The sequence below is a fragment of the Aphidius gifuensis genome, linkage group LG1, assembly GCF_014905175.1.
Source record: "Aphidius gifuensis isolate YNYX2018 linkage group LG1, ASM1490517v1, whole genome shotgun sequence".
Classification (NCBI taxonomy): Eukaryota; Metazoa; Arthropoda; class Insecta; order Hymenoptera; family Braconidae; genus Aphidius; species Aphidius gifuensis.
Window position 1 is genome coordinate 27,548,283 of NC_057788.1, and position 27,278 is coordinate 27,575,560.

Consider the following 27,278-nt stretch of genomic DNA (forward strand, 5'->3'; position numbering starts at 1 on the left):
TAAATCAGGTGGGAATTCCACAAAAGTGCCAGGTGTGAGACAACGTGCTGAATTGTTGAGGTGCATTAACAGGGCAATTTTTTTATTTACCTGAAATTGAAAATATAAATTATATTATTTTTTTTATATATTCGATTAATAAAAGTGTTGATTCTTGGAGTAACTTTACCTGTGGTCGATACATTATTCCTGCTAATTGATGTTTCAGGTATTGTTATTGTTTACACTTTTATTTTTATTGTTTTCATTCGAAAAATTTGTGTCCAAGTTGTCTGTGAATGTGCATGCAACAATTAATCACTTAATTATTGTCGTTAATAATATGTAGTATTTAAATATCCACGTATAATTTATTATTTATGTAATTGTAAGTTTCGTTCAGTTGTAATCATACTATACACCTGCTGACTTTACGCGTAGACTGATTGACGTGTTTGTTTACTTACTGAATTGTTGATATACTGATGATCCAGATATATTTTCCCGCAAATTTTTTTTTTTGCATATGCGCACGCAACAAATTAAAACACGTATATATTTTTTTAAAAATCATTTAAATATTAATTATAACTAGAATTAATAATTACACTTTTTAAATTGAAAAATTAACAGAACCATGAATTTTTTTTTATTCATTTTCCATTAAAAATATTTCAAGAAGCTAGAAAAATAATTCAAGGTATTTTAAAATGTTTTTTCGTTGTCATAAATATATAGGTAAAATATATTGATAAATTTTTTTTTTTTTTTTGAATCGATAAATCGATAATAGATATTTTGTACGGGTAAAATATGCAGTAGGTTTGTTTATTTTTTGTTTAGTATTTTTTTTTTTTATTCATCTATTGAAGGACTCATCATTAGCTGCAAAATTCACAGATAAGACGTTCTCCCGTACTTTGGCGGTTTTTTTTTTTTTATTGAGTCAGGGTGGGTTTTATTGGTCAGTCGAGCGTTCAGACACGACTTCTGATTGCAGCGCTCCGAGCGCGAACGCGCCTTGACTTGTATTCTCGGGACGAGCAAGGACGAGCGTCTCTAAACGCGACAGTCGGACAGTAGACGCAGACCAACGCAGACGCTTCTTGGATACCGTACCTGAAACGACCCCTTCCATCTCTTTTTTTTCCCTTAATATCTTACAGATAAGAACTATCTCTATTTTTGCATTCAACAACTGGACTTTGACAAGACTCGTTATAAATAAATAAATAATTCTCTTCTGCTAAGTTATAAATTTTTAAATTTTGTACCAATTTAGTGTAACACTTGTATATTTTAGTGTTTAAAAATGAAGTCTTCATTTAGTGATAATATTAAAAAAATTTGTGGTGATTTAAAGAATTCTTTAAAATTAAAAAAAAGGTATTTTTTTCATTCAAATATTTTATGTCAATTCTTAAAAATCATTAAAACATTGTCACTATTTTTGTCCTTAGTGTGTATTATTTAAAATAAAAAAAAATATATGAAATTATAATAATGTTAATTTTTTTATATTTTTCAGAAACAGTGTGCTTTTACCAAAAAAAACCAATTCAATTAGTGCAAAACTTCAAAAACAGCTATTACGGCCATTAAAGAAAAAAAATTGTCCTCTATCTTCAGCTCCAATGAAAAATAATCAAGAACAAAAAAATAGTTGTGTAGGAACTTTATTCAAGCCAATTAAATGTTCACCAAAGATTAATAAAAATTGCATCAACTCAAATAATGATGATGATTTTGGAGTTGACTGCGCCTCAGGTAAAAATATTTCCTTTAAAATTTATAAATTTCTTTAAGCACTATTTATGTTTCTATATTTATTTATTATTTTTTTTTCTGCTTATAGATTCAACAAGTTACAGTTCAGTGTTATCTTCACCACCATCATCATCAGGCTCGTTTGATTCTGGAATTAATAGAAAATTCGAATCAAATAATTCACTTAAAAATGACATTAACTTACCTCAAGATAATCTACCTCAAAAATTGCCAATAGAAAGACAATTTGAAACAACTAGATGTAATTTAAATGACAAATTTAAATCTGATAATTCACTTGACAACTCAAGACATAAATTTTGTTATTATGATTTAAAATCAAAGCAACAGTCTTCACCAATTTCTCGAGTACTTGATGACTATGACATTGCTCATCTTCTTGGGCAGACAGAATATTTATTGTACCTTGAAAAATCAAAGAAAAATAACTACAAATGGAGAAACACTTGGTGATAAAAATTTTTTTAGATAATTATTCTCAAAATTATATATAAATTATGTAAATTAATTTCAAATTTTAATTTATTGCTATATTTAAAAAACTATTTAAATGTTAATTATTTATAAAAAAAAAAAAGAAAGACTGTTTAATTAAAAAATAAACTTAAATTTATCTGTGAAAATAAATATTATTTAAATTAAATGTAATTATTGTTTTGTTATTTAATCTTTTTTTTGTTTTTTTAAATTGAATTTTTCGTGGGAAAAAATGGCTGCAAACATGGCTGCCGAATTTTTTGCTTATCATGTTGGCCAACATGAATATATTTTTTCCAAAATGGCTACACTGTATATGTATTTATTATTTTTAAAAATTTGGCAGTTGCCAGTTTGTCGATGTGTGATTGTGTGTAGTGTTTGTGTTGTTTAATGTTTATACTTAACACATACATATATGCTTGGTATGTATCTGAAAGATATGTAGTATAGAAAAAAAAAAACAAAACAAATACAGGTATATGCAAAAAGAAAAAAAAATATAAATAAAAACTTACGAAGGGGTGAACTGCTGGTGAAATAAATCAGGTGGGAATGCCACAAAAGTGCCAGGTGTGAGACAACGTGCTGAATTGTTGAGGTGCATTAACAGGGCAATTTTTTTATTTACCTGAAATTGCAAATATAAATTATATTATTTTTTTTATATATTCGATTAATAAAGGTGTTGGTTCTTGGAGTCACTTTACCTGTGGTCGATACATTATTCCTGCTAATTGATGTTTCAGGTATTGTTATTGTTTACACTTTTATTTTTATTGTTTTCATTCGAAAAATTTGTGTCCAAGTTGTCTGTGAATGTGCATGCAACAATTAATCACTTAATTATTGTCGTTAATAATATGTAGTATTTAAATATCCACGTATAATTTATTATTTATGTAATTGAAAGTTTCGTTCAGTTGTAATCATACTATACACCTGCTGACTTTACGCGTAGACTGATTGACGTGTTTGTTTACTTACTGAATTGTTGATATACTGATGATCCAGATATATTTTCCCGCAATTTTTTTTTTGCAAATGCGCACGCAACAATTTAAAACACGTATATATATTTTTTTAAAAATCATTTAAATATTAATTATAACTAGAATTAATAATTACACTTTTTAAATTAAAAAATTAACAGAACCATGAATTTTTTTTTATTCATTTTCCATTAAAAATATTTCAAGAAGCTAGAAAAATAATTCAAGTTATTTGAAAATGTTTTTTCATTGTCATAAATATATAGGTAAAATATATTGATAAATTTTTTTTTTTTTTTTGAATAGATAAATCGATAATAGATATTTTGTACGGGTAAAATATGCAGTAGGTTTTTTTATTTTTTGTTTAGTATTTTTTTTTTTTATTCATCTATTGAAGGACTCATCATTAGCTGCAAAATTCACAGATAAGACGTTTTCCTGTACTTTCACGTACTTTAGCGGTTTTTTTTTTTTATTGAGTCAGGGTGGAAAGGTACGGTCTCCAAGGAGCGTCTGCGCCGGCTGTCCGACTGTCGGGTTACACGTCAAAAAAAACCCCGACAGAAAAAATTCCGACAAAATGAAAAATGACAAAAATAAAAAAATAAAAATAACGACAAATAAATTTTTTTCTAAATAATAAATTATTTTTCTATAAATATTTTTTTTTAAACTTTGGGTAGATAATTAACTTAGCCTTAATAATAGCCAAACAATGAATAACTACATCATTTTATTCAGCTAGATTTTTCACTTAGCTAGATTTTCCACGGAGCTAGATTTTCTACTTAGCTATAATTGTAGCCAAACAATCAATATCTTCATTATTTTACTTAGCTAGATTTTTTACTTATAGCTGTAATTGTAGCCAAACAATCACTATCTACCTTATTTTACCAGCCAAATCTTTTACTTAGTTGCTAGATTTTTTTTGTCTAAATTTTTTTTTTCTAAATTTTTCTTGTCGCGATTTTTTTTGTCGTGATTTTTTTTATCCCGATTTTTTTTGTCGTGATTTTTTTTGTCAAAATTTGTTTTGTCGTGATTATTTTTGTCGAGTTTTTTTTTGAAAATTTTTTTTGTCGTGGAATCGACTGTCGCGTTCGGGCGTTCTAATCAAGCGCTTTGGAACGCTCACAACTTCCAAACAGTCGAGCAGCTGTATGATGAATATACTTTTGTTTTAAATAAAAATATAAATATTATAGATAATAGAGAAAAATTAATTTTGATAATAGCTGATAAAGTTACTTAAGAATATTGTAGGAGAAAATGACAGAAAAATTAAAATGAAATGAAAACCTGTTAGCAATTTGCATACAATAAAAAATAAGGGATATTTCTAAATATTAATAAATGGCCATTTAAACAATAATGATAAAAAATTTCATCGATTTTTCTGCCTTAATATACATCAGTTTGACTATTTTTTAAATTAAATTAAAAAAAAACTATGGTAAACATAAAAACACATAAAAACATTAGTATACTGCACTAACACTTTACCAGCTAAACACATACAGTTAAAGAACTTATATATATGTGCGTGACTGCCCAGCGTCTACAGAAGCCTGACCCGACTTTGGTCAGTCGAGCGTTCAGACTGGTTCAGACACGACTTCTGATTGCAGCGATTGCAGCGCTCCGAGCGCGAACGCGCCTTGACTTGTATTCTCGGGACGAGCAAGGACGAGCGTCTCTAAACGCGACAGTCGGACAGTAGACGCAGACCAACGCAGACGCTTCTTGGATACCGTACCTGAAACGACCCTTCCATCTCTTTTTTTTTCCCTTAATATCTTACAGATAAGAACTATCTCTATTTTTGCATTCAACAACTGGACTTTGACAAGACTCGTTATAAATAAATAAATAATTCTCTTCTGCTAAGTTATAAATTTTTAAATTTTGTACCAATTTAGTGTAACACTTGTATATTTTAGTGTTTAAAAATGAAGTCTTCATTTAGTGATAATATTAAAAAAATTTGTGGTGATTTAAAGAATTCTTTAAAATTAAAAAAAAGGTATTTTTTTCATTCAAATATTTTATGTCAATTCTTAAAAATCATTAAAACATTGTCACTATTTTTGTTCTTAGTGTGTATTATTTAAAATAAAAAAAAAATATATGAAATTATAATAATGTTAATTTTTTTATATTTTTCAGAAACAGTGTGCTTTTACCAAAAAAAACCAATTCAATTAGTGCAAAACTTCAAAAACAGCTATTACGACCATTAAAGAAAAAAAATTGTCCTCTATCTTTATCTCCAATGAAAAATAATCAAGAACAAAAAAATAGTTGTGTAGGAACTTTATTCAAGCCAATTAAATGTTCACCAAAGATTAATAAAAATTGCATCAACTCAAATAATGATGATGATTTTGGAGTTGACTGCGCCTCAGGTAAAAATATTTCCTTTAAAATTTATAAATTTCTTTAAGCACTATTTATGTTTCTATATTTATTAATTATTTTTTTTTCTGCTTATAGATTCAACAAGTTACAGTTCACTGTTATCTTCACCACCATCATCATCAGGCTCGTTTGATTCTGGAATTAATAGAAAATTCGAGTCAAATAATTCACTTAAAAATGACATTAACTTACCTCAAGATAATCTACCTCAAAAATTGCCAATAGAAAGACAATTTGAAACAACTAGATGTAATTTAAATGACAAATTTAAATCTGATAATTCACTTGACAACTCACGACATAAATTTTGTTATTATGATTTAAAATCAAAGCAACAGTCTTTACCAATTTCTCGAGTACTTGATGACTATGACATTGCTCATCTTCTTGGACAGACGGAATATTTATTGTACCTTGAAAAATCAAAGAAAAATAACGACAAATGGAGAAACACTTGGTGATAAAAATTTCTTTAGATAATTATTCTCAAAATTATATATAAATTATGTAAATTAATTTCAAATTTTAATTTATTGCTATATTTAAAAAACTATTTAAATGTTAATTATTTATAAAAAAAAAAGAAAGACTGTTTAATTGAAAAATAAACTTAAATTTATCTGTGAAAATAAATATTATTTAAATTAAATGTAATTATTGTTTTGTTATTTAATTTTTTTTTTTGTTTTTTCAAATTGAATTTTTCGTGGGAAAAAATGGCTGCAAACATGGCTGCCGAATTTTTTGTTTATCATATTGGCCAACATGAATTTATTTTTTCCAAAATGGCTACACTGTTATTATTTTTAAAAATTTGGCAGTTTATCGTGTGATTGTGTGTAGTGTTTGTGTTGTTTAATGTTTATACTTAATAGCGTCTCTTTTAATTCTGTTAAAAACAATTAAAAAACATGTTATAAATTGATAGAATATATTTGCTAAAATTATTAGATCAAACTAGAGTAAATCACCAATAATAGTGAAATTATTTTGAGATATTATATTTGACTATTTCCATATTGTTGTCATCATGGAATTTGTAATACCACTAGATAAAAATGATTTATTGCAAAAACGTGGCCAGGAATATGCTGTTGAGGAATTAACAAGTTTGCGTAATATTAATCAAGCACTTGATGGTGAGTTTTAAAATTAATTCAAGAATATATAATAACTAAAAAAAAAAAAACAAACAATATCATTGATTTAATGTATCATAACCTAAAATGATGCTTTCAAAAATATAAACAACAATTATTGTATTATTAATTAATTAATTATTATTTTAGCTACAAGAAAACCATTGGAAAATGAAGGTCCACGTTACATACTCAATCACTTTGATGATTTTTTCTCAGTTCTTATTCATGGTTCAAGATTGGAAGTATCGGTGACAATGCGAGCATATGATAGATTATATAAAACAATTGATATTCTTGTTGATGAAATGGACAAAAATTTTCCTGAAGAAGAAAGAAAGCTATATTTATGTATAAATAAAATGTTGGCTTATTTAATATCAAATTTAACATGTTATTTAGAGGATACAACTCTTTCAATGGACACTGGTATAACTACTGGTGCTGGACAAAAAAAGAAAAATGCACAAAAAAGTGATGCAAGAAATGATTGGGAAGGTAAAAGAAACAAGTTATTATGTTTAATATATAGTTGGCTTCAATTACCATTACAAAATTTATGGAATCCACCAATTGTTGAAGAATCATTTGTCATGTTACTTGCTGATATTTGTTATAAAATATTGGAGAATGATAAAAATAGTAAAGATACTAAACATATTAAAAGTTCAATATTTCAAATATTAGGAACACTTGTTAAACGTTATATTCATGGTATAACATGTACAATAAGAATAATGCAATTACTTAAATTACATAATGAACTAGCAGAACCATTAGCAGTTGGAGTTGTAGCAATGATAACAGATAATGGTTGTACTGGTTTTATTGCTGAAATTGCTAGAGAAATTGATCAAAGTTCATTGGATGAAAGTGAAGCACGTAATATATCACTATTTATTGAAAATATTGCAGCAGTTAATCCAAAAATAATACTTGGTATTCTTGATAATATCAATGATTTATTATCAAATGATAATTATTCATTGAGAAATTGTGCTATTAGTGTATTTGGTATTGTTATTAAAGGTGCATTGACCAGTGATAGATTAACAGATGAAGAAAAAAAAATGAGAGATGATTGTTTTGATCATTTAGAACAACACATGCTTGATAATAATGCATATGTTAGATCAAAAGTATTTCAAGTATTTACAAAACTTTGTTGTGAAGGTGCTCTTCCAATAGCTCGTTTTGGAAATCTTGCTAATTTAGCTGTTGCTCATTTAACTGAAAAAAGTGCAAATGTTAGAAAACAAGCTTTAATACTATTACGTGCACTCATTGAGGCAAATGCATTTAGAGTATCACTTGATAAAAATAAATTTCTTAAAATAAAAGCTGAAACTGATAAAAATATGGAAGACATGAAAGCTAAAATTGTTCTTGAAAGTTCAAAAGGTGATGAAGAAAGATTTGAATTATGGAAAAGTATGATGCCAGATATTCAAACAGAAATAAAAAAATCAATTTTAAAAGAAGAACAACGTAAAAAAGATAATGACGATAATGAAAAAGATGATGATGAAGATGAAAATGAAGATAATGAAATAGATATTAATGAAGAATTTGAAAATATACGTCAATTAATTGTCAATAAAGAATATAAAAAATCATTAAAATCATTAAAACAAATATACAAAGCACATAACTGGTCAAAAGAAATAAAATCAATGAGTCCAGAAGAAAAAGAACATTGGTATTTTTTTGTTTTATTAAGAATATTTATGGAATCAGAAAAAGCTGAAGATTCTGAAAAAACAAAACAAGCTAAAAAATTAGAATGGCAAAATCAAAAAGAACAAATTCAACAATGGAAAAGAGTTATGGATTATTTAGATAATGCAATATTATTTACAAATGGATGGGAAAAAGCAATGCCATTAATACAAGAATCATTGTATGCTGATGTACCAACAGTTGCCATTGAAGCATGTACACTATTACAAACTGTACAAAAATATGAAGTAAATGGCTCAAAAGAAGCTATTCAAAAAGCTTTATCACAAGTATTTTCACGTGAAGAATCTGTTCGTAATAATGTTGCAATTGTTTATAAAGAAATATATTTAAATCGTGGTGAAGAAAAACAAGCAAATGGTACAATATTACCAGCATCACAAGCTGCTGTTAATGGATTATTAAAATTATTTAAAGGTCTTGAATGTGGACAGAGTTCAGCTCTCATTCAATTGATATCAATTTGGCTGACAAATAATGATTTGACTGATACACATATTCAAATAATGTGGCAAATTTATACTATGAAAATACCTGGTACTACAATTGATCAAAGTCGTTGTGCAATTGCATTATTAACTATGGTAGCTGAATCAAAACAACGTTTAATGAAAATAAATATGAGCATTATCAATCAAATTGGCTTTGAAACAATTGGAAATGATAATATATTATTAGCAAGAGATAGTTGTAAAGCACTTAAAACAATAAAACGTTTACCACATGAAAATATGGAAGATCCAATACGTTTAAATAATGATGACAAAATATTTAAAAATATTATTTCATTTATGGTTGATAAATATGATACAACATCAAATGAAGCATACACATCATTTGCAACTGAGGCAATAAATGTCATTTATCAATTGGCAAATCAACCTGGTAATATTGCCAAAGATATACTGATAGAATTAATGGAAAAAGATACAACTGGTAAAATAAAAAAAACAAAAATAGCAAAATTTCTTTATGTTATTGGTCATATTGCTATAAGACACATGGTTTATCTTGATACAGATCTTTATAAAGAATTAAAAAGAAGAAATGCAATTATTGAATTAAAAAAAGGTAATAAAAATAAAGAATTAGATACACCAACAAGTGTAACACACTCATCAGCAATTAAAGCACGTAGATCAATACATCATCAAAAAGCTAAAGATACATTTATTGAGGATAATGGTGAAGAAGCATTGGGTGGTGCAACTGCTGATGATACTGATGCTGAAGCAATTGAAGCTGAACTTGAAAATAATATTGTTAATGGTGATGGATTTCTTGTTGAATTTGTACCATTTATTCTTGATGTATGTGAACATCCAGAAAAATATCATGACAAGGATATATGTGTTTGGGGTGTTTTAGCACTTAGTAAAATGATGACAGTATCATCAAAATTTTGTCAGCAACATCTTCAGTTGTTAGTTACAATACTTGAAAGATCAAGTCATCAAGAAATACGTTCAAATATATTATTTTGTCTTTCTGATCTTATGATTAGATTTCCAAATGAAGTTGAACCATGGACAAAACATATGTATGCTAGATTACGTGATGATAATGTATTAGTAAGAAAAACAGCTGTAAGTGTACTTGCTAATCTTGTTAAAAGAGAAATGATTAGAGTTAAAGGACAAATGTCAGAAATGGCATTGTGTATTATTGATCCTGATGCACAAATTCGTGCTTCAGCTAAACAATTTTTCGAAGAATTATCACACAAAGGTAATATACTTTATAATATTATGCCAGATATTATTTCACGTTTGACCAGTGATGAGGCAGATATTGATGAAGAGGGTCTTCATGAAATTCTTAAAAATGTACTTGGATTATTGCAAAAAGAAAAAGACATTGATACTCTTTTGGATAAAATATGCTCAAGATTTCAATTTGCTAAAAATGATAGACAATGGCGTGATCTTGGATATTGTTTATCTCTACTTCAACTTGGACGTAAGGGTATTATTAAACTCACTGAAAATTTGCATATATTTAAAAATAAAATTTATCTTCGTGAAATACAAAAAGCTTTGAAGGATATTGTTGATGCTGCAAAGAGAAAAGCAACTACAAAAGATCTTAGTGCAACATTAGAAAGTGAAATACAAAAATTAATTGATAAAAGTTATGATGAAGATGGTGGTCAAGATGATGAAGATAGACGTGCAATGCCACCACCAAAGTCAGTTAAAAAAACTAGAAGAGCTAAAAAATCACGTGACAATGATGAAGACGACGATGATGATGAAGATGATGAAGATGATAATGCTCATAAAAATCAACGAACACCAGCAAAAAATAAATCAAATAAACCACAAGTTACACCAAGATCTTCCAGACGGATAAGTTCAAGACCTAATAAAACTCCAAGCAGACAAAATAATTCTGATGACGATGATGATGATGATGATGATGAAGTTGATGATGGTGATCAGAATCAAACTGAGGACAACTCACCTCCAGCAAGAAAAAAAACAAGAGAACCTGCTGAAACAAGTAAATATATTTTTATCATCATTACTATATTTAATTTCAAAATAATTTATTTAATTTGTTTTTTTTTTTAATTACAGGAACACCACGTACATCATCTCGATCAATTGACAAAGAAAATTTAACACAAGAGCAACAAACTCCAAAAATGAAAACAGAAAAAAATGTAAAATTAACTAAAAAAACATCAACTAAAACAACACGAACAACAAGACTCAGCAGTACAGACAGTGTTGACAATGCTGAATTTAGATCACCACCCCCAAAGCTCACGAGATCCACCAGAACAAAAAAATAATAATAATAATAACTTCATTTAATATTAGTTGTAAGTTTTCTTTTTTTATCTTTTTTTATATATTCTCTAAATAAATAACTAAAAAAATTAAAAATTAAATTATCCAAATAATAAATAATTAATGTTTATTCTAGTTTTATTTTTTCTCCTATTATGAAAAAGACACTTGACCGCATTGTATTGGAAGTATTTCGAAAATTCAATAATACCTCTTTTAGCATTCGATATTCCTGATAAATAAAAAGTGAAAAAACAAAAGAGTATTTAGCATTTTTTTAAATTTACCTCCTCAATTTTCTGTTTGTCTAATTTTTTTTTCAAAATTTTTTCGATTTGTATTTTTTAAAATATCGAATACCTCCTTAATCATTCTATGTTCCTGTTACAAATCTATGTTTTTTCCACAAATTTTTCAAAATAATTAAAAAAAAATTTTCAAGTATCAGGAACATAGAATGAGCAAGGAGGTATTTTCAAAAAATGACGATTAGCTCTTTGCCCATTCTATGTTCCTGATACTCAAAAATTTTTTTTTTTTCGAAATATTTTGAAAGTTTTTGGAAAAAAAAAAAAATTTTCAAGTATCAGGAACATAGAATGAGTGAAGAGGTATTTTCAAAAATATCGATTACCTCTTTGCCCATTCTATATTCCTGATACTCAAAAATTTTCTATCATTTCTATCAATATCATGAATACAAAGGTATTTTCAAAATACGATATTTAATCATTTATGTTCCTGATACTCAAAAATTTTTCATTTGAAATTAAAAAAAAATTTTCAAGTATCAGGAACATAGAATGAGTGAAGAGGTATTTTCAAAAATATCGATTACCTCTTTGCCCATTCTATATTCCTGATACTCGAAATTTTTTTTTTTTCTATCAAATTTCAAAAAATTTGAGGAAAAAAAAATTTTCGAGTATCAAGAACACAGAATAGCAAGGAGGTATTTTCAAAAATATTAAATACCTCAAATACCCATCTATTGTTTTTTTAGAAACTATATAGAGGTAAAACATTTAAATTCGATAAAAAAAATTAAAGTGTTGTATCAGGATTGTAGAACAGGAAAAGAGGTATTTGTTGTTTTTGAAAGCTTAATTCTTTTTGTTTATGTTTTCCTAATAATTTTTAAACTTTATAATAGTGAATTATGTATTCTTATATTCTCTGAGTCCAAGGTTTACACTGTATCGAACTTAAAAAATCGATACATCGACTTGTATCGAAGCCCCTCACATCTCTAGAGTTTTTTATTTTGCATAACCTTCAAAGAAATTGACAACGGTAAACTGTTTAATGGACGCCAACAATATACAACAACAATATTTATTAATAGAACTATTGACAATAATAGTTAAAAACCTTTTCTAATAATTAACAATCAAGTGAGTGTTATTGCCTCAAGTTTGTTAATGTAAAAGTGTTTACTACATCAACTCTATTGTGATACAGTTGATATGAACTAATAAGCTGAATGTCACTTGTTTTTATATTGTTGAATTCAATATTTTAAACGTAAACAATGAGTGGAACTGTAAAAGGTGTTTACCTTTGTCGTTTATGTGGAAGAAATTCACAAAATTACCTGGAGATATTTAGCGATGAGGGAGTCAGAAGAAAATTAAGTACCAAAGTTCAATCATGTCTTCAAATATCTGTAAGCTGTTGTTTTTATTAATTTCATTTTGACATGTAATTTATTCAATTAATAATATTAATTTATTTATTCATCAAAAGGTACATGCCAACGATGTTCTTCCAACAATTGCTTGCATTCAATGTTGCACTAAACTCGATGAATCATGGGATTTTTATCAACGTTCAGCAAAAGCACAAATAATACTACAAAATATATTTGAACCAGTTGATGATTTTCATAATAATGATGGTCTATTTGAAATTCTAGTTAGTAAACAAGATATTTTAGTGACTAAAGATGATTGTGTTGATAATAAAACCATCAAAATTAATAATGATGTTGATAATCAAGATGAAGATAATGTAAATAATCCAGATATCATTATGAGTAGTCAAAATTTTATTGTCTCTAAAGTAAGAACACTTTCAAATGAAGAACATATTAATATTGAGGATAAACTTGAAACAGTTATTAATACTAATGACATGGAACATGATGATTCAACTGATCATAATTATGGTGTTGCTGAAAATTCAGTTAATGAAGATAAAAAAAATATACGTGTATTTAATCATCGTAGATCTGGTAATCGTCCAGAAAATATGAAAGGATATCTTTGGAGTTGTACTATTTGTGAATCTGGAATAATTGAAACACATCAAGAATATTGTCGTCATTATAAAAATGTACATAATGTTGAACCAATATATAAATGTACAACATGTGGAAAAGTTTATGAAAAATATAGAAGTTTTGCTAGACACATATCAATGCATCAATCAAGTGGACAAATCAAGTAAGCTGTAATAATGTCCAATAAATTATATTAATTTTTATCACTTTGTATTGTTGAAATAATTATTAAAAATAAAAATAAATTCATAAAAATTTATTATTATTTGGCTTTTTTTATTTTTTTAAATTTATATTTTTATTTATATAATTTTATTGTTTATTTATTATTATTTTTATAAATCATCAGATGCAATGAATGTGGAAAAGAATTTACCATGAAATCATCATTGATTTCTCATGCTGCTGTTCATTCCAATGAACGACCTTTTAAATGTGATACTTGTGATAGAAGTTTTAAAAGATCATCAACACTTTTATTACATATTAAATCTCATGATCCTGATAATGCTGATATATTTTCATGCAATCATTGTGAAAAAACGTATGTCTTTTTTTTTTTTTTTTTGTTTTTATTTATTTAAAAATACATTTAAGATCAATTTTATTTATTCATTTATTGTTAATATTAGATTTAAAGTTAAACGATCATGGCAAACACATGAAAAAATGCACAAAGGAGAGAGAGATTTTACTTGTGATATTTGTGGTAAATCATTTGTCACAAGAAGCTCATTGATATATCACATATCAAGTCATGAGGAAGAAAAAAATTATGAATGTACAATATGCAATCAAAAATATAGAACTTCAAGATTATTAAGTAAGTATTTATATTTGCAATAATAATAATATAGTAAACATTAGATTTTTTATTATCAATAAAATTATTTTACATTTTAATTAATTAATTTTAAATTAATTTATCGTATTTTAGAAAGACATGCTAGTACACATTTGGATATAAAACCATATCGTTGTGAAACTTGTGGTAGAGAATTTCGTGAAAAATCATCTTTAAAATCACACTCTCGTATTCACACTGGTGTAATGCCATACTCTTGTGATATATGTGGAAAACGTTTTAGATTTATTGGAATTTTAACGGTATTTAAAAATACTCATTTATTATTTTCATAGAGCTTTTTAATTTAATCGAAATAATTAATATCTACAGGTTCATAAACGTCAGCATACTGGTGAAAAACCCTATCATTGTAACAACTGCAATAAAAGTTTTACAAATTGGCCAAATTATAATAAACATATGAAGCGAATTCATAAACGTGATACTGGTAATCCAGAAAGAAAAAAACAATATAAGTCTGCAAATTCAACGAAAATTGAAGAAGTTTATGTTGTTGAAGAAATGATAGACAATATTGTTAGCTAATAATCCAACAATACTTATTTTAAAAATTATATAAATCATATATATTCATATTAATGATTAAATTTTTATTAATTAACTATAATCATCAAGTTTTTAAATTATTTAATTTAGCATTAAAACCAGCAATACATTATCACAGTAATTTTTTTTATTCAAAATTTTTAAACTTTATTATTGTCTTTTATTGTTTTGTAAAATTCATAGTAAATTTTGTTAAATTGATTTTTATTTTTTATAAATATAAGCTAATGATAATTTGTTTTTTTTTTCTTTGGTTTTAATTTTTTTATGAAAGACCAATTATTATGAGATTATTTTTTTTTTAAATGTGATAAAATTTATATTTTTAAAAAAATAATAATAAACTTAAAAAAATAAAATATGTATTTTCAATGTATTATGAATATGACAAGTAGTTATTGGTTAATTATAATTTTGATAGATAAAAAAGTCACAATAATAATAGTGAAGGCAACAAGGTGCTGCATTTACTCATGAAAATTCAATAATTTCATTGAAATACTTTTAATTTTTTTTGTATAAATAATTGACCAGCAATTTAAGGCCTGTTAATATATATTAATTTTTTTTTTTTTTTGCTGGTAAAGATTTATATTTTTGTTATTGACAATAGTATGAAAGGTAAAATAATTTTGTTTTATGGCAGTGTGGCTCGTTCATATTTGCAAATAACAGCAAACATATCACCACCAAGACGAAGACTGAGCCATCGATTTTTAACTACAGCAAGTTTTAAACATTCACATCTTAATTTAGCATGTAAATTTGTGTGTAATGTTCTTCCCATGCCTTCAATGACAACCAAGTCAACATTGTGTTTAACCATTGCCAGACACAAATCCAGATTGAGTCGACTGTAAAATTAATAACAATATTAATATGATATTAATGTTAAATTAATTTTTAAATTTAATCAAAAAAATTACCTAAGATCAAGACATGGTCCAGCTTGAGCAGTTTCCATAGGCATAAGTCTATTTTCTTTTAATGCATACTTGATATCTTTGGATATTTTTGCAGCATCTCTCAGGATCACCAACAATTCTGGATAAGTAACATCATTCAATGCTGGCATTGAATTTGCACAAAGTATAACTTTAGTACCACGTTGTAGTAAATCACGTACAAATGGTAATATACCCAAGACAATATCAACACCACTATTATCAACAAATATTGCTGCACATTTATGTGGTGATTCATTTTGTAATCTTTCAATCCAAGCATCTAAATTATCTTCTAACCAAGGTCTACCTGGTATTTTATCTTGTGCATCTTCAAAACGAAATGTTGTTGATTCCATAATATCAGCAACTTCTTTAGCACCCCAATCAAACATATTACCAGCTAAAACACCAATTATTAATGCATTTAATTTTTCTTGTCCTTCTAAATTATCTAAAATATCAAGACGTTCTTTTAAAAAACTAAGTGCTTCTTCATTTTCTTTTTTTTTTTGATCCAAATAAGGATCTGGAAAATCAAATTCTTTCATACAATGTTCAATTGTATCTAATAATGTTCTAACTGTTAATGTACCATATGCAAATGGCTGAAGATGAAGATAATGTAATCTATTAACATATTTTTCTTTAAGTTTACTTGCACGATCTTTTGCTGTTGGACTATGTGGTTGACTATGAATTGCTCTTGCTATAAATTTATCAACAGATTCTTCAAAACATTGTAGCCAATAATCTCGAGCTTCTTTATCTTGTGCAAGATCAGTTGTATCTGGATTATATGTATCTGGATCTTTTAATAATGGACAAAATGTAACAGCATTTTCAGCTCTATCAATTTCTAATTGATCAATATTTATTCCAAGACCAGTTGCTATTGAATCTTTAAAACCTGATGAACCAGCATAATTTTCAAGCCAACTATACTGATCAGATTGTTCAGCACCATATAAAAATGCTCCAATAGCACCTAAATAACCTTCATGTCTTAAAAATAATGGTTTAACTTTATTATTTGACCAGTATTTAATTGCAAATGATATTGTATGCATTGATAATGGATGATTTCTTAAAAAATAACCACCAAAATAAACTTTATCCATATTATGAATTGTTGCATAAAGACTTGCAATTTGTCCAATATCATTGCTTATTGTAAATAATAAGCTTCTTGCAATATCAGCTTCAGAAAAATTTTTTTTAGCACCTTGTAAATTATTACATGACATTGCTTTGCCAAATGATGATGCTATTAAATCACCAGATAATCCTTGTGATGAATAATCACCACCATATATATCTTTAATTAACATATCAATATTACGATGATCACCACGTTCAGCAAGTTCTAGGAGTTCATCAAAACCTTTTGCTTTTGTTAATAATGAACCTAAACCCCAAAATGTACCACCACCAGATGCTGTACCACCAACTCTCTCAAATTCTTCATCAGATTCAACTTTTAATATACTCACACCACTTCCAATATTAACAAGTAAATAAGGAAATATATTTGGTCCAGCTTTTTCAAATTTATATTCTGGATTACCATTTTTTTCAAATTCAAATGATTCACATGGAATGTTTTTAAGTAAAAAATTACAGCCTTTTATTAAACAACATATTTCATCTTCTTTATCAACTAATAAACCAAGTTTTGATTGTATTGATGATGTATATTTAAATGCACCACCACCAGTTATTTTTATACTTTTACCCTGAAATCTTTCAGCATTAACAAGATGATCTTTTACAAAATCAAGACAATTTTCAATATGTGTTGTTTCAAATTTAACAAAATGTAATCTACTTCCTTCTTGTACTTTGTATGTTGTTTCACCAGAAGCCTCACTTTCATCCTCATACAAAGCTTTACGATAACTCACTGTTGAATAATAAGCAATTTTTGTCAATGATAAACCTAAAAAGAAAACAAATAAAATTAATAGATGATTATTTAATAATTTATCTTCAAGTATGTAGCTTATGATAAAAATAACATACCTATGTCCATTGCAAAATTTTGAGCATTTTTTAAATTTGCAAAAACCTCAACAGACGGTGGTAATTTGATACTTTTTGGGTAAGACAATTTGTCATCAGAATCTGCCATTTTTTGTTGTTGTAATACGTATTGTTATTTATTATTAAATTTATCTTCTTGTCTTGATAAAACTTGGTACAATGTCTGGCTTGATAAAATTAATCTGGCACATCACGTTAAAGATTTATCAAATTATTTTTAAGCTCTATTTTTTCTTTATTAGATTTACCCAGCTGTAATTATATATATACCTATGTCTTGACTCTTGAGTAGTCTTAAGATAACATTTGTAGACAGTGTTGACCGTGTTGACAGATAAAAATAAAAAAAAATAATAAAGATTTAAAAAAAAAAATATATATATAAACAGAAGAAGATTGTCCCACTCTCTATGAATGGTTTGGCACAACAAATTAGAACACTGAATTAAGGCGGTATTTTTTTAAAATAATCAATCAGTTACTGGAAAATACGTGAAATTTATTTTAATGTTTTTTTCTTTGTAGAAAAATTACAAATCGCCTCTGCTCACAGTCTCTGTGAGTAGAAGCATGTTTAGAAAAATTTTATAACATTGAAAAATTATAAATTTATTATTTTACTTTTACTAGGTCGTTTAACTACAATATCCTCTACTGGGTATTAATTAAATTTTACATTCTTATATACGAACATAATAATAATATATTTAATCTAAGAAAAATCAGTTGTACAAATTACATATTTAAATATTGTATTCTTCTTTGGTTCTCTTTTATATTTATACTGATAAAAAAACCAAAGATTAATCAAACTCTTAACGATAATGGTAAATATATCAAAAACTCTTCTTGAATGAATTAGTTAATTATATTCTTTGAAAAACTATCTTTTCTTCGTTCCCCATTTGACATTTTTTCGTAATAGTAAATTATAATTTCTATATGTACAATATTGATCCGATAAAATTGGAATGTAGAATGCTCGGAAGAACGGATGAGACCTAAAAAAAAAATGTTTCTATAATTTTTGTTTACTGGAATAAAAAAAAAACAAATTTATAAAACTTACATTGAAGTATCAAGGAACTTGGAAGTTTTTACAATGGAAAATTCATCAAGTTTTTCCGAGTAATTTGGCTCCAACTCAGTCTCAGTTCCAGTATCAAGATCAAATATAAAATGGCATTTCTCAATATCAATCTAAAAATTAATTAAAACAATACAAAAATTATTCAAGTTTATAATTATAGTAAATTAAATGAAACACTAACATAACGAGATGGTTCTTCTCTATTCATATCATTAAAATTATCTTGAATAATGCTTGTTCCATTTTTAATCTCTGGAAATGGTTGAGGTAACTGTCCCTTAAATTCTGACTGTAAGTACTGTAATTTCCATCTAAAAAAGAAAAAAAAAACAATTAATCAAGTCATATAATATTATAAATTAAAGTATAACAGTATAAAATAAATATTACTTATTTGAAGGAAAGAAAAAACTTCCAGAAAATCGATACCATTCTTTTCCAACACAAAAATTAACATTTGCATTATCAGGAATAATTCCTTCACCACTTAATTTATTTGCCTCCATCATAATGTCCATTGGAGCATAATAACCTTTGAACAATGCAAAAGATCTTGATATTCCAAACAAGCCACAAATTAATATTGCAGCAGCCATAATGTGTACTGTTCCTTGAAGATAGTGAGCTGTTTTTTTTAATGGTTTTATGTATGTTTTTATAAAGAAATATAATTTTTGTACAACATCAACAGTTATTGCACCAGCTAGACATATCATTGGATAAATTGGAAAGAGAAAACGTTCTTCTTTGTGAGGTTGTGCAAACATTACAACAATCCAAAGGTATAATGGTGCCAAAGAATACCAATAAGGCAAACAGTAACGATTTCTTGGCTCTGCTGGTACCACAGCCCAGGCTAAAATCTTTAAATAAAAAATTTCATATAATTAATCATTTGTTTATGATACATTTAATAAGTATTGAATGAAAATATTTACCAAAGCTAGAGGTGCAAATAATGCTCCAATAAAGACAAAATTAAAATTAAGAAATCCATTGAATATATAAAAACTAAGTGGTTCTGTTCCATAAAGATCAGGACCATGATCTGTAAATATATTGTACCAAACAATATTCAATGGTGCTATAACAAATTTTCCATAATACATTGAATCAATCCATATCATTGGAGCAAGAACAACAACACCTGATATCATTGACCATACTATGAATTTAAACCATTCTTTTCTTCTGAATAATAAATCAACAGCTATTGGAGCACTGAAATATTAATAATTAATATAATTATAAAATTTATCATCTTTATTTGAAGAATAAATATAAGCTTATTAAATTACCCAATAAGTGCAGCAAATGGCCAACCAAGAAGTGCTGATATTGCTGTTGTAAATATTGCAATTTCATATTTTCTACCATACCAAGCTGCTATTGACACAGTACTAAAATACATGGCAAATGATGATGGTAAAAATGCAGCACTAGATATAAACATTCCAGAGCTTGTTATTAAAAAAACATATGTCAATCTGGCAATGTGAATACCAAATTCTTTGCATACATTTCTAAAAGAAACAAAAAAAAGAAATAATATAATTATAAAAAATTAATTTTAAGTTAAACTATTAGTGTTTGTTTTTAAAAATAATTAATTTAGCTTTTTATAAATATAAGGAAGAAAATAAAAATAAAAAAACCTACTGATAAAAGTATAATTCTGATAGTGCACAGCCAACAGAAAGTAGACATCTTACAAAGTAAAAAACGAAGACTGGATTTGGTTCAAATATATAGCAGTATAATTTTGCTGGTATCATATGTATCAAAAGATATGTGTAAGAACGTAGAGCAAATTCTGGACTATATTCCCAAGTTTGTTGACCAGTTCCATAAAGAAGATAATGACTCTGATGAATCAATAAAAACATGTACATAATATTTAAAATAATTACTTGTAATTAAATAAATAATATTTAACTAACTGGTTCCCAATAATTGTAGGTCTCATCACAGTCACTGATGTAGCTCCAAATTGCTGAACAAAATCTTGCTGTCAGCAAAAATTTAAAAGCCATATCTCCACCAGGATAAATTAGTCCCATCTCAGCAACTGGTCCATCACTTCTAAAAATATATCAACAAATACATTTAATAAATTATTAAGGTTATGTATTTTTATTTACCTTTGTATTATATTTATTTTGATACATTTGATGATAAAAAAACAAGTTGATATTAATAATTATTTGACAATTACTTACTTTGTCTTATCTCCATGGTTTTTTTTTTGTTCTCTTCTAGCATTTAGCACTTGTCGTTGACGTTGAGCCGGTGCCATGGCATACAATGTCTTAATTTGATTCAGCCAAGTTATTATTTAATATTATGATTATCATATTATTAATGACAACATGACAAGTGTGACAGCTGGCAAGTTGTTGATGACACCACGACAAAAATATATATCGAGATTTTATCGATATCTATCGAATCGTTGTCATGGAATTTGTTATTTTATATTTGAAAAAAAAAAAATGGATATTGAGCCAAAATTTACATTTATTTCTATTCAACAAGATAAAAAATATCCCAATCTTGAAAATAATACAATCAAAAAATTGATTGAAAAATGGTAATTAATAATTTATTTATTGTTTATATATTTTTAAAATATATTTGGGATTTTTAAATGTTACAGGGGATTACATTTGTCAATCCAAAATTATTTATTCAATGAAACTTTTCATGAGTATCATAAATACCACTTGGCAGAGGTAATTTATATTTTTTTAAATTGAATTAAAATTAAGTCTACTATATTATTTAATTATTCATAGGAATTTTTCAAGAGTGATATTGTTGCTAAAAGTTTAAAAACATGGACATCAAATAATTATAAAATCCAAGGATTTGTTGCATCAAAAGTAGAAACTAAGCAAATATCTTGTTCAGTTGTGAGTATGTCTTTTTTTGATAAACTCAAAGATCCTAAGAACAATATTGTTTATGAATCTGGAAGTATTCGTCAACGATATGAAACTGAAATAAATGGCATCATGGTCTCTGATAATCTTAGAAGTGTAAATAATTATCTAAAATTTTTTGTAAGATTTATTTTCATCAGTAAATGATAAAATAATCAATACAATTTTTAGATGCTCATTGATGAAGAAAGTGATGAGTACAGTATCTATTCAACTGATGAAAGAGATGAATTTATTTTCAAGATATTTCAAATGCTGGTGTTGGGTGGTGAATACTGTCAATACGAAGATTATTTGCAGCCTTATCTTGATTGTACAAAAAAAATATACAAGGATTTTGTTAAGTAAGTTTGACTGACATTTTAAAAAGTAACAGCTGTGTATCACTTGCTGTTTTTTTTCTTAAGGGTATATACTGAACCTTCCACAAATGATTTGGCAATTTCAACTATGATTCTTCAAGTTGTTGCTGAAAGAGATGGAAAAGCCTACTTTCCAAATGATCCAGATCATTTACAAAATATTGGCTACTTGTTGGTTGATAGCAACAACAGAGAAATAACAACTCTTATTCATCAGTACAAAGGATAATTAACATCAACATAATAGATATATATTACAATTAAGATTTATTCTAACATGTTTTTTTTTTTTTTAATTTATGCTTTACAATTATGCTTTCTTTAAAAATTATATTTAAGTTGACAAATTATTACCACAAGTTTTAATGCTAAAAAAAAAAATACTACAATGGCTTTTATTGAAAATCTTAAAAATATTTAAATACAATGGCCATAAAGTCTTAAGTTCAGAAAAAACAAACAATTAATTGAGATTAAATAAATTGGTGGCACGAGAAAAAAACTAATAATAATTATTATTAATTTAAAGTTATTATAAATTATTTATAAAAGTGCACTCACACAAGAAAGATGAAAAAAAAAAAACATACTGAGTAGAAGATTAATGGCACGTTAATCTTTTTCATACACAATTCAATCACAGCACATATCCCTGTTACATTAACAAATGTTAATTCACTTCATGTCATTAAAATTACTGATAAATTTTAATCTTTGCAGAAGCAATACTTGCGTAAATGATAAAATTCATTCTCAACACATCTTGCTTGTGATCCATACTTGTTTATTCTACTTACATCTGATATCTATAAAAATAAATTAATTTTCATCATAAAAAAAATGAATGTTAAATATATAAAAACATAAATTAATTAAAACTTACTTGTGTGTTGAAAATGTTTTTTACAACATCATGACTAACACTGACTTCAAAAAGACCTTCACCAGGCATTGTCTTAACTTTTATTTGATAAATGTCATTGACAAGCTGAGTCTTTGAGCTAAAATCACCGATAAAACCATCTTTGTCTTTTGTTTTTTGAAACTTTAAAATACCTGAATGAAAAAAATACATAATAGTTTAATTTAAAAATAAGTATTCCATTATTAAATGTTAAATAATTGCTTACCATCTGTAGGAATAAGCCTAGCTGACCATATAATTTCATCCAATTTTAGTATTTCACATATATCACGATGTTCTAGAGTATAAGAATTAATAAATTTAATAAAATTATTAGCAGCACCAATAACAGTTTCTTCTGTTGTTGGTATTTCTTTCCAACTGAGACATGCACACCAGTGAGGTTCAATAAATGCATCAGCACAAGTTCTTGATACAGGTATTTTATTAAAAAGACTTATGTCTCTTAAATTTGTATCACCTTCACTTGGTGGATCTAGCTTTAATATTGATTCCAAAGTTTTGTGTATATCAAAAGGTGTAGACAAGTGTCTTGTGTTAAATACAAAATTAGCATATGCCTCTGGATAAACTTGCTTAAACCAGTGTGGAAATGTAAATGAAAAAAATGGTAAACGTTCTTCTTGTTTACCAGCTAGTGTATTTCTTATATCTGCAAATCTACAATATTATTTTTATCATTATTATATTAATAAAAAAATATATAAAACATATTTAAGTATATAATTATTATTTTATTTTTTGATAATAATTTTAACCTTACCTCTGGCCATGATCACTCATCATTATTAATATTGTATTGTTCAAATGTCCTTCAGCTTGAAGCTCTTTAATCCAGTTGTAAAGATCATCATCAGCAACACCAATGTCATTGTAAGAATCATGAGATAATTCTCCATGAAAACCAAACATAAATTTTGGTTTATTTCTGTATACGTTGAATATATTTTTTATATAATTCATCATAATCTAAAGACAATTAATTTATATTATTAGTTAAATAAAATTATTAAAGTTGAATTTACGTAATATAAAAAACAATTACCATATGACGTGGTTGACTACCAAGACAATATTTTTTAGAATTTTGAAAATATGGTGAAGCAGCAATATAATAAGGTCTCATATAATGATCAGTTGGTTGTTTTTTAAATCCTTTAAGACGATAAGTAAATGTACCAATATGATGAACATCCTCAGCAAAACCAGTAATATATCCTTTTTGTTTATATTTTTGCCAAATAAATGGATATACATCAACAAATTTTGCTGTATAACCAGTACGTTTACGTGTATCTGGTAATTCTAATTCTGTTTTACCAGTTAATAATGGAATTAATGCTTGTGGTGTACCATCACCAATAATATTGTAGCCTTCAAGAATTTGTGATTTAAGATTTTCTTTTAAATAATCATATGTTTTTGGTAATTTACGAATAAATGTATTTCTTGATAATGAATCAAATCCAAACATTAAAACATTTAATTTTAATCCATCATTTGGTACATTTTTCCAACTTGATGTTTTTTGAACTTCTGGATTAAATTGAACTCCTGCTAATACACTGTGCCATCTTAAAATTTAAAATTAAATTAATAATCATTAAACATTATTAATAATTATTTTATTTAGCTATATCTTACTTTGTTCCAGAATTTTCTGCTTCACATTGAACATCAGCAAAATCACTGTATTTTAAAATATAAGTGTCACTTGATGTTTCAGCTTCTGTTAATTTATTGACATATTCATCAACTCGTATAATTTCTATAATAAATAATATAAATTATTATGAAATTATACTACTTTACCTTTTGGCATTTTCTTTTGTTTAAATAAAATATTAATTTACCTCTAAATGCACATAATATTGGTCCAAATTGTTTTTTAATTTTATCTTGTAATATTAATTTGGAGCCTTGAACAACAACCCAATCTTCTGGTGAGCATTCAAGTGGTGGTACATTATGAACAAATTTAAGAATTTCTGGATTATTAACATCCAGGTCTGGTAATTTACATGCTGGCATTCCATCAATAATTAATTGTTGTTTTTGTGATTTAATAAGCTCTGACATTTGTGATCTAAGGTTAGTTATTAAAACATTTGTTGAATTAAACATTAATTAATATTATAATGACATAATAATAATAATATTTTACTTACAATTTTTCATTGTTTGAAAGTTCATTGTCACCACTCAGTCCAATATCATCATTGAACATGTGTAATGCAGCATAAATTATTAATCCCAATAGAAATAATATTAAAAGTGGACGCATGTACCATGTTGTTCTTCTCATTTTTATTGATATTTTTATAATACCTGTTGATTAAACATTAACAGGTTTAATTTTTTATTGATAAAATCTCAATTTTTTTAAATGTTCCACATTGGTTAATCACTGAAATGTTTGTCAACACAATTGTCATAGAAATGTTTGATCAATCAAGCCAATCTAGCACATCATTTCTTTGGCTGTATTAATTCATAACAATAGTCTTTTAATTTATAAAAATAAACTACAAGCTTAAAAAATTTAATTCATCAAAAAAAAACAAATTAGAATTACTTCCAAGTGACTTTTAGAACTTCTTTTGTGTTCTAATGCGTCTAAGTGTGTTAAGTTTGACACATACGTATGTGTGTGTGATATAACATTTCAATATACATGTGATAAATAAAAGCACGTGTGTTGTTTGTTCATTGTTATTGTTAAAATTAAATTTACATTGTGGTTAAATAATAATAAAAAAATATACTTAATGACCTAAATGACAAATAAACATTTAATATTAATTTTTTAATACTTGTTTTTCATATAATTATTTTTAGATATTTATTTTTTTTTATAGCAGCTTTATTTTTATTATAAAAAAAAAAAAATTGTTATCAATAAAATTATGAAATAATTACAAAGCTGAAGCTGTTTTCTCATCAAGGTCTTTCTCAACAGACCGAAAAAAAAAACATTAATTATAAAAATTTTTTATGAGTTTAATGCCATATACAAAGACGAACAAAGGTTTGTTACAATTCGAAATAAATAATTTTTCTGGTGATTCAGAAATTTATTTTTAGAACTTAAAAAATTGGAGACTCATTCGGTTAACGTGATAATATGATAATTTAATAATAACATCCAGCGTCAGTTAATTTCCATTCATTATTATTACTATTATCTTAAATTATCAATGTGATTTAAAAATTAAATATTCGTGTTTAAAAAATTCCTACAAATTAGAGTCGTGGTGCTAATTCTTAAAAGATACAATGAAAAAGTTTCATTATAATACTTACATAAGATTATAAACTATTGCACATTGTAAAACTTTCACGAAAATAAATAAAATAAAATATATAAACTTAACAAATGGTACGCACAAAGAATAAAAATAATTTTAAGTATTTCAAAATTATTTAAATTATTTTAATGATTAACTATTGATATGCTTTGTTTTTTGTTTTATTTAACTATTATAGTTTTTGTTGTTCAATACTAGACCAATGCGTATATATCACTGAGTTTTACGAGACACTGTAAATGTATTTATCAAAAATATGTTATTGTTGATAAGAACTGCAGTAGCTTAACGATGATCGAAATCAACGATAAACATGGCCTTGAATAAATTATAAAAATTTTGATGTTAAATACAGCACTGATGTTTTTTACAAATATAATATTTTATTATTTTTTGAGTTGTTTTTCATATAAATCAGCCGCATGTCTAACCGCGTGTAATTTTTCTTATTCACATTTCACTTTGATAAATAATTTTATTTCATTTATGCGACTGCGTATGTTGGGCGGAGATTCACAGAAGAAGTGGTAAACTCGTTTACTATTGATTCACATTTTACCAACAATTCAACCCCACAGAATATTTAATAAATAATACTATAATAATTATTATTCAATGGAGGATTGCTATCACTT

At 26.3% G+C, this 27,278-nt stretch overlaps 8 protein-coding genes and 1 long non-coding RNA gene across 9 annotated transcripts; 5 read left to right on the forward strand and 4 right to left on the reverse strand.

Moving 5' to 3' along the window:
- Positions 1-1,153: 1,153 nt before the first annotated feature.
- On the forward strand, positions 1,154-2,223 carry LOC122859186. Its single transcript, XM_044162605.1, has 3 exons — positions 1,154-1,365; positions 1,508-1,746; positions 1,835-2,223. The coding sequence occupies exons 1-3, from the start codon at positions 1,292-1,294 to the stop codon at positions 2,218-2,220; spliced, it is 699 nt and encodes a 232-aa protein (XP_044018540.1). The 5' UTR covers positions 1,154-1,291; the 3' UTR covers positions 2,221-2,223.
- Positions 1,746-3,215, reverse strand: LOC122859203. The gene is made up of 4 exons (XR_006374335.1): positions 2,955-3,215; positions 2,763-2,875; positions 1,952-2,172; positions 1,746-1,894 (listed from the first exon to the last, which is right to left on the reverse strand). It is a non-coding gene; the product is annotated as an uncharacterized LOC122859203 (long non-coding RNA).
- Positions 3,216-5,082: 1,867 nt separating this feature from the next.
- On the forward strand, positions 5,083-6,121 carry LOC122861151. Its single transcript, XM_044165359.1, has 3 exons — positions 5,083-5,265; positions 5,409-5,647; positions 5,736-6,121. The coding sequence occupies exons 1-3, from the start codon at positions 5,192-5,194 to the stop codon at positions 6,119-6,121; spliced, it is 699 nt and encodes a 232-aa protein (XP_044021294.1). The 5' UTR covers positions 5,083-5,191.
- A 372-nt stretch (positions 6,122-6,493) lies between these two features.
- Positions 6,494-11,587, forward strand: LOC122859210 (condensin complex subunit 1). The gene is made up of 3 exons (XM_044162636.1): positions 6,494-6,799; positions 6,950-11,041; positions 11,119-11,587. Exons 1-3 carry the CDS (start codon positions 6,691-6,693, stop codon positions 11,334-11,336), a joined length of 4,419 nt encoding a protein of 1,472 aa, XP_044018571.1. The 5' UTR covers positions 6,494-6,690; the 3' UTR covers positions 11,337-11,587.
- Positions 11,588-12,514: 927 nt separating this feature from the next.
- Positions 12,515-15,071, forward strand: LOC122859248 (zinc finger protein OZF-like). Its single transcript, XM_044162684.1, has 6 exons — positions 12,515-13,000; positions 13,081-13,778; positions 13,965-14,159; positions 14,248-14,438; positions 14,553-14,722; positions 14,793-15,071. Exons 1-6 carry the CDS (start codon positions 12,866-12,868, stop codon positions 15,006-15,008), a joined length of 1,605 nt encoding a protein of 534 aa, XP_044018619.1. The 5' UTR covers positions 12,515-12,865; the 3' UTR covers positions 15,009-15,071.
- Positions 15,072-15,623: 552 nt separating this feature from the next.
- On the reverse strand, positions 15,624-18,348 carry LOC122859220 (4'-phosphopantetheine phosphatase). Its single transcript, XM_044162648.1, has 4 exons — positions 18,287-18,348; positions 17,996-18,198; positions 15,956-17,912; positions 15,624-15,883 (listed from the first exon to the last, which is right to left on the reverse strand). The coding sequence occupies exons 2-4, from the start codon at positions 18,102-18,104 to the stop codon at positions 15,667-15,669; spliced, it is 2,283 nt and encodes a 760-aa protein (XP_044018583.1). The 5' UTR covers positions 18,105-18,198; positions 18,287-18,348; the 3' UTR covers positions 15,624-15,666.
- A 149-nt stretch (positions 18,349-18,497) lies between these two features.
- LOC122859238 (alpha-1,2-mannosyltransferase ALG9) lies at positions 18,498-21,434 on the reverse strand. Its single transcript, XM_044162672.1, has 9 exons — positions 21,326-21,434; positions 21,047-21,188; positions 20,766-20,971; positions 20,405-20,629; positions 20,045-20,327; positions 19,497-19,969; positions 19,288-19,417; positions 19,086-19,216; positions 18,498-19,017 (listed from the first exon to the last, which is right to left on the reverse strand). Exons 1-9 carry the CDS (start codon positions 21,400-21,402, stop codon positions 18,900-18,902), a joined length of 1,785 nt encoding a protein of 594 aa, XP_044018607.1. The 5' UTR covers positions 21,403-21,434; the 3' UTR covers positions 18,498-18,899.
- A 41-nt stretch (positions 21,435-21,475) lies between these two features.
- Positions 21,476-22,838, forward strand: LOC122859256 (cilia- and flagella-associated protein 300-like). The gene is made up of 5 exons (XM_044162696.1): positions 21,476-21,696; positions 21,763-21,838; positions 21,902-22,144; positions 22,220-22,392; positions 22,456-22,838. The coding sequence occupies exons 1-5, from the start codon at positions 21,476-21,478 to the stop codon at positions 22,637-22,639; spliced, it is 897 nt and encodes a 298-aa protein (XP_044018631.1). The 3' UTR covers positions 22,640-22,838.
- Positions 22,823-27,106, reverse strand: LOC122859229. Its single transcript, XM_044162659.1, has 9 exons — positions 26,639-27,106; positions 25,504-25,663; positions 25,189-25,421; positions 24,980-25,103; positions 24,381-24,909; positions 24,099-24,304; positions 23,541-23,995; positions 23,294-23,466; positions 22,823-23,216 (listed from the first exon to the last, which is right to left on the reverse strand). Exons 2-9 carry the CDS (start codon positions 25,638-25,640, stop codon positions 23,118-23,120), a joined length of 1,956 nt encoding a protein of 651 aa, XP_044018594.1. The 5' UTR covers positions 25,641-25,663; positions 26,639-27,106; the 3' UTR covers positions 22,823-23,117.
- Positions 27,107-27,278: the final 172 nt, after the last annotated feature.